This window comes from Scardinius erythrophthalmus, assembly GCF_964197995.2.
Source record: "Scardinius erythrophthalmus genome assembly, chromosome: 20".
In the NCBI taxonomy this organism is placed as follows: Eukaryota; Metazoa; Chordata; class Actinopteri; order Cypriniformes; family Leuciscidae; genus Scardinius; species Scardinius erythrophthalmus.
Window position 1 is genome coordinate 38204599 of NC_138240.1, and position 7513 is coordinate 38212111.

At 35.1% G+C, this 7513-nt stretch overlaps 1 protein-coding gene across 1 annotated transcript in view; it reads right to left on the reverse strand.

The window, feature by feature from the left end:
- Window positions 1-7237, reverse strand: part of il17rb (interleukin 17 receptor B) — a gene marked incomplete at its 3' end in the record, with an annotated part of 18014 nt that extends 10777 nt beyond the window's left edge. Inside the window, exons 1-3 of the mRNA XM_081349566.1 lie at window positions 7076-7237; window positions 6982-7000; window positions 5020-5148 (exon numbers count right to left, since the gene is read on the reverse strand). Coding sequence (XP_081205692.1) covers window positions 5020-5148; window positions 6982-7000; window positions 7076-7162 — 235 coding nt within the window. The 5' untranslated portion in view covers window positions 7163-7237. The remainder of the gene's footprint in view (window positions 1-5019; window positions 5149-6981; window positions 7001-7075) is intronic.
- Window positions 7238-7513: the final 276 nt, after the last annotated feature.

Genomic DNA, 7513 nt, shown 5'->3' on the forward strand with positions numbered 1-7513 from the left:
TTGAAATTGCGATGAACAACAATTCGCATATGAGAATATATGCGAATGTATTTCTGAATATATTCAGAAACATACTTATGTGGTCTCCTGTTTTGACGTAGATTTATAAATGAGCTGCGTTTCGAATCTTGTGAAACGGCGCACCCTGCGTGCAGATGAACAATATAAGCCACACAAACTCACAGCACGCAGAGATGGAGTTTGAGAAACCCGAGATTCTCCACGCATAAATTATGACATTGCAACTATGAAACACGCGTCCGATGTTTTGCGTTCCCAAATGCACATTATTGGAAAAAACCTAAACAAACAGCACATGCAGAGACTGAGTGTGTGTGTGTGTGGAGCAGCATTTACTGTGAACGGAGCTGAGGTACTTTAACACAATCTGCACGCATGTAAATAATTAAAGCGTCGTGCTTCTCTGTGGGAGAAAAAAACAGCGCATATATTTTTTTAACTGAATCAAAGCCAGTTAAACTGATTTATTTAACTGATTTCACAATATTATAATTGTAAATATACCGCATAGCTACGGTGACCGGGAGGGGACATGTTCGGTTCACTTATTTTTGTCGTGGCCACAACATATAAACTCGTGGGAACGTGATATTAAGTCGTGGGAACGTCATAATATCTCGTGGGAACGTCATATTAAGTCGTGGCCACGAGATCATTTTGTTGAGGTAACGACATCATTATGTCGTGGCCACGCGATGCAAAGTCGTGGCCTCGAGATCATATGTTGAGGGAACGATATATTTTTCTCGTGGCCACGAGATCATTTTGTTGAGGTAACGACATCATTATGTCGTGGCCACGCGTTGAGGGAGCCACAGCGGCCAATACTGTAACCGTACCATAGACTGGGCTACAGCAGAGATGGAGATGACAGAAGAAATAACATTTTACTTTAAATTAGGAATGTCATATAAAGATATAGTGCGGTCTTTGGCATTAAGACATGGGTACGTTATAAGTGAAAGACACATGAAGCGCATTCTTAGACTTTGCCGCACGCATATTTAGGGACCGTCTCAAAATTACATGCGACATTGGCATAAACATTTCTAACTTCAATAGCATTTGAAGACAACGACTTACAGTCATAAAACCAACTGTACACTGTTCACCCAGGTCTCATGTATGATGCACACCTTTTAGATTTTTATGACAACAAACTGCTAAATCATATGCAAATATTGTAGGCATATTTCACTACTGCCACATACCTGACACCTAGATGAACAATGTACAGTTGGTTTTATGACTGTAAGTCATTGTCTTCAAATGCTATTGACCTTTAAATGTGGTCATATTCTGTATATGATCCCACACAGTAGTGAAATACATAGCATTATTTGCATATGATTTAGCAGTTTACTGTCATACATATCAAAAATATTAAAGGTGTGCATCATACATGAGATATGAACAATGTACAGTTGGTTTTATGACTGTAAGTCACTGTCTTCAAATGTTATTGAGCTTTAAATATTGTCATATTCTGTATATGATCCCATACAGTAGTGAAATTCATAGCAATATTTGCATATGATTTAGCAGTTTATTGTCATAAATATCAAAAATATTAAAGGTGTGCATCATACATGAGACCTATATGAACAATATACAGTTGGTTTTATGACTAAGTCATTGTCTTCAAATGATATTGAGCTTTAAATATTGTCATATTTTGTGTATGATCCCATACAGTATGTGAAATAGGCCTACAATATTTGCATATGATTTAGCAGTTTATTGTAATAAATATTAAAAATCTAAAAGGTGTGCATCATACATGAGACCTGGGTGAACAATGTACAATTGGTTTTATGACTGTAAGTCATTGTCTTCAAATGCTATTGAAGTTAGAAACGTTTATGCCAATGTCGCATGTAATTTTGAGACGGTCCCTAAATATGCGTGCGACAAAAAAAGTCTAAGAATGCGCTTATCTTTATAACGTACCCATGTCTTAATGCCAAAGACCGCACTATATCTTTATATGACATTCCTAATTTAAAGTAAAATGTTATTTCTTCTGTCATCTCCATCTCTGCTGTAGCCCAGTCTATGGTACGGTGTATTGGCCGCTGTGGCTCCCTCAACGCGTGGCCACGACATAATGATGTCGTTACCTCAACAAAATGATCTCGTGGCCACGAGAAAAATATATCGTTCCCTCAACATATGATCTCGAGGCCACGACTTTGCATCGCGTGGCCACGACATAATGATGTCGTTACCTCAACAAAATGATCTCGTGGCCACGACTTAATATGACGTTCCCACGAGATATTATGACGTTCCCACGACTTAATATCACGTTCCCACGAGTTTATATGTTGTGGCCACGACAAAAATAAGTGAACCGAACATGTCCCCTCCCGGTCACCGTACATAGCCTTAGAAAACGGTGTAATAATGCAGTTCATGGATTCTCATCTATGGAACGCGCCACTTCCGGTATTTTGCCGGTTACTCGACACGGGTAAATTGCAATCGAGGATTTTTAAAAATCGAGTACTCGACTTTAATCGAGGAATACAGCCCTCATTGTTGGTATCAACATTCAGTGCAACATTTTGAGTAAATGTTGGGACTCTGAACTGACTTGTATGATACACAGCTGGTTTGGTCACATCATTAGAAATAAGTGTGAACAATTTTGAGTCGTTGTGTGTAAATGATGACAATTGTGTTGCAGCTGTGTTTAACTTTCGCCTACCTGTGTTTAGCATTTTGAAACATAAGTGCATCACAGTACAAAATGTGTTTTAGTAAGTGAGAATGTGTTTAGAGTTTTGAAAAAAAAAGTGAATGAGATTTGCAAACAGTGTTGTAACTATCTGAACTTGTTTAATGTTTAAAGGGGTGGTTGATTGCTATTTCACTTTTTTCATTTTAAATACTGTGTAATGTTGCTGTTGGTGCATGAACAGTATCTGCAAAGTTGCTGTGCTGAAAGTTCAACGCAAGCGGAGATATCGTCTTTTAAAAATCAGGAAGTTTAATGCCTACAAAAACGACTCGAATGGGACTACAACGAGATACTTCCCGGGTTTTATACGTAACTAACCCATACATTTACATCCACCCTCCCTCCGGAACATGTTCTGCTGTCGAAGAGGAGGAGTTATAGTGGAGAGCTGTAGCCGTCAGGTCTTCTGTGTTCAGGCTTCCTACAGACGCTGTAGTTCGTCAACAATGGTTAAAATTTAAGTTTGGTTATGTTCCTGACAATTACAATCGTAGTTTAGCTCTCTGTGCTGAACATTTTACGGAAGACAGCTTCCAGAATCTACACGAGTTCAATGCCGGATTCAACAAGAAACTATTACTCCAACATGAAGCAGTTACAGCTTTAAAACCAGAGGCAGCAGTTGTTGGGCCACAACCTGCAAGTAAGGTTTAATCATTTTAAATGTATTTGCCTGTATAATTTAAGACGTAATGTTTTAGTTTTATCAAGGATGTAAAAAAATGCCAGCGCTGGCTTTAGTATATGACAGATGCGTACAAACATTTTGGACCCGAATTTGTAATATGTACAAATTTTGTAAACGTATTTTCCATGTTTACTTTATGACGTAATTTTTTGATTTGATCAAGAACGCAAACCAATGCCAAAGCTGTTTGGTTATAGTAGCTAGTTAGTTCGATGTTATTTTGTGTGTATAAGAAACGTGTACAAACTTCAAAAAATTATCGCAACAGCGAACTTCAGCTGCTGTTATCACATACGAAAACGACAAACTGAGTAAACTACCGGTAAGTTTTGTTAATAGTTAAACGGTTGTTCATTCTATCAATAAAACAATATCTTTAAAAAACGGTATTACTCAGTCATGTATTCAGTTATATTAAATGTTTAATCAGGGGGAAAGCGTATCTCAAAAGCTAACAAACAGCAGTAGCATTTTCAAGTAACAGCGTGTGGAAATTCTTTGAGAAAATAATAATAATTAAAAAAAATTATCATTCAGAAACGTTTAGTAAGGGCCGTGTTTGCGGAGGTTCTGCTTGACTCTCTTCATCACCGCTCTCTGGGTCTGATTCTGGCTCAAACTGATGAGGCAATATTGACACCATTACATTTGACCGGGTTCGGAGCACATGCAACTGTCGCCCGTAAAGGTAATGGGCGTGAAGATTCCGGACGCAGTTTAGCCAATTACAACACACCGGCCGAACTAACCAATCTGAGCCCATTGCCTCTTTCTGAGGGAGTGGTTTCATAGACTCAGGAAGTCAACCGGTCGTTCAAATGACAGAGGAGGAAGCGGCTTACAATAAAGGTGAAATTTATGAAAAATAAGGCGTTTTTTAACAAACGAAACACGAAGACATGTTATATTGCAGCCCATAAACACAATCAAGCAAAGAAAAAAGGCAGTAAACCACCCCTTTAACAGAAAGAGTGATTTATTCGACAAATTAGTTTAGACTATTGAGAATTTGGTTCAGAGAATGGGGTTTAGTGTTTTAGCAATTCAGAAAAACTGTAATGGATGGTTTGCAAAAATGAAAACTGCTGCGTCTGTGTAGATGAGAGAAGTAAAGTGTGTGTGTGTTGTGCACACGCTACATTATGGCCGAGCATGCGCCCTTAAAACAGCCTCTGAACGCGCCGCTGACTTTAGACGAGGTTTCTCCTGGTCAGTGGCGGGATTGTTTTCTGAAACTGTAAAATAGCACCAGTGCAAAATAGGAATGATAGATGCGTTGTGTACAAAATCATTTGCGTTGGGTGCAAGATAGGGCCCTAAAAGGTTAATTATTATTGGTAAGCTACTACATCAAATAAATCTTAATTTCCAGGTTTTGTTTAATGTCCCACAGTTGAGTATAGTCTATTATATTTGGGTTTCATTTTTTTTTAATTGTCCATATTTCCAACAATTATAATTTCTTGTGAGCCCCCCCCCCCAAAAAAAAACACACACACACACAAAACTAAATAAAAAATACTTGATTTAAAATGATAGTAATAGTGTAATATGTGCTGTGACTTACTGTCGACATTAATGGCCCATCTTAAAGTGAGAGAGGACTGAGATTCACTCAGTTCTGCAGTCAGAGCATGTACGGGTGAAGGGTTCCGGTCATGATGTCTGTACAACTCTTCAGGGCCTTCTTTAAACTCTGGAAGTTTTTATAATTTACAGCATTGAAATGAAGAAAGAAAGAAAGAAAGAAAGAAAGAAAGAAAGAAAGAAAGAAAGAAAGAAAGAAAGAAAGAAAGAAAGAAAGAAAGAAAGAAAGAAAGTTTGTTCTTGAAAGAAAGAAAAAAGAAAGAAAGAAAGAAAGAAAGAAAGTTTGTTCTTGAAAGAAAGAAAAAAGAAAGAAAGAAAGTTTGTTCTTGAAAGAAAGAAAAAAGAAAGAAAGAAAGAAAGAAAGAAAGAAAGAAAGTTTGTTCTTGAAAGAAAGAAAAAAGAAAGAAAGAAAGAAAGAAAGAAAGAAAGTTTGTTCTTGAAAGAAAGAAAGAAAGAAAGTTTGTTCTTGAAAGAAAGAAAGAAAGAAAGAAAGAAAGAAAGAAAGAAAGTTTGTTCTTGAAAGAAAGAAAAAAGAAAGAAAGAAAGAAAGAAAGAAAGAAAGAAAGAAAGAAAGAAAGTTTGTTCTTGAAAGAAAGAAAGAAAGAAAGAAAGTTTGTTCTTGAAAGAAAGAAAGAAAGAAAGAAAGAAAGAAAGAAAGAAAGAAAGAAAGAAAGTTTGTTCTTGAAAGAAAGAAAAAAGAAAGAAAGAAAGAAAGAAAGAAAGTTTGTTCTTGAAAGAAAGAAAAAAGAAAGAAAGAAAGTTTGTTCTTGAAAGAAAGAAAAAAGAAAGAAAGAAAGAAAGAAAGAAAGAAAGTTTGTTCTTGAAAGAAAGAAAAAAGAAAGAAAGAAAGAAAGAAAGAAAGAAAGTTTGTTCTTGAAAGAAAGAAAGAAAGAAAGTTTGTTCTTGAAAGAAAGAAAGAAAGAAAGAAAGAAAGAAAGAAAGAAAGAAAGAAAGTTTGTTCTTGAAAGAAAGAAAAAAGAAAGAAAGAAAGAAAGAAAGAAAGAAAGAAAGAAAGAAAGAAAGTTTGTTCTTGAAAGAAAGAAAGAAAGAAAGAAAGTTTGTTCTTGAAAGAAAGAAAGAAAGAAAGAAAGAAAGAAAGAAAGAAAGAAAGAAAGAAAGAAAGAAAGAAAGAAAGTTTGTTCTTGAAAGAAAGAAAAAAGAAAGAAAGAAAGAAAGAAAGAAAGAAAGAAAGAAAGAAAGAAAGAAAGAAAGAAAGTTTGTTCTTGAAAGAAAGAAAGAAAGAAAGAAAGAAAGAAAGAAAGAAAGAAAGTTTGTTCTTGAAAGAAAGAAAGAAAGAAAGAAAGAAAGTTTGTTCTTGAAAGAAAGAAAGAAAGAAAGAAAGAAAGAAAGAAAGAAAGAAAGAAAGAAAGAAAGAAAGAAAGAAAGTTTGTTCTTGAAAGAAAGAAAGAAAGAAAGAAAGAAAGAAAGAAAGAAAGTTTGTTCTTGAAAGAAAGAAAGAAAGAAAGAAAGAAAGAAAGAAAGAAAGAAAGAAAGAAAGAAAGAAAGTTTGTTCTTGAAAGAAAAAAAAAAGAAAGAAAGAAAGAAAGAAAGTTTGTTCTTGAAAGAAAGAAAGAAAGAAAGAAAGAAAGAAAGAAAGAAAGTTTGTTCTTGAAAGAAAGAAAGAAAGAAAGAAAGAAAGAAAGAAAAAAGAAAGAAAGAAAGTTTGTTCTTGAAAGAAAGAAAGAAAGAAAGAAAGAAAGAAAGAAAGAAAGAAAAAAGAAAGAAAGAAAGTTTGTTCTTGAAAGAAAGAAAGAAAGAAAGAAAGAAAGAAAGAAAAAAGAAAGAAAGAAAGTTTGTTCTTGAAAGAAAGAAAGAAAGAAAGAAAGAAAGAAAGAAAGAAAGAAAAAAGAAAGAAAGAAAGTTTGTTCTTGAAAGAAAGAAAGAAAGAAAGAAAGAAAGAAAGAAAGAAAGAAAGAAAGAAAGTTTGTTCTTTAACACTTACCTTGTTGACACGTTGCAACCTGGAATCAATGATTTAGTAAATTACTGATCAGAAGATTGTCAAATGATTTCTGTTATGAGATTATGTCACTTACGATACTGTGAGAAGTGCTGTCAGAAGTTTTCCACTGGATTAATAAAATAAAAGCAGCGATTTCCCTCATGAGGTTCAGAAGATCCATCTCCACAGACTTAAACAATCCAAACAACGATTGTCCAAGATTCTAAGTATTAAAAAGCCTTAATTCAACTGTCTAACTCACGTAGAAAGCTTAAAGAATGCTTCTAACCGTCCCGTTTCTGCAGCGGATGCCTTCCTCACTGTGAAAACAAAGCTAATGTTGAACAGCTTTATCTCTTCCCTGAAACACCCACACACACACACACACACACACACACACACACACACACACACATCAGCAGGTTCCTGGCTACACTTATGCAATCTCAGATACCTGCACTTTTATCTCACAATTCTGAGAAAAAAGTCAGAATTGCAAATCTATATAATAGATATGGAGATATCAACGTGT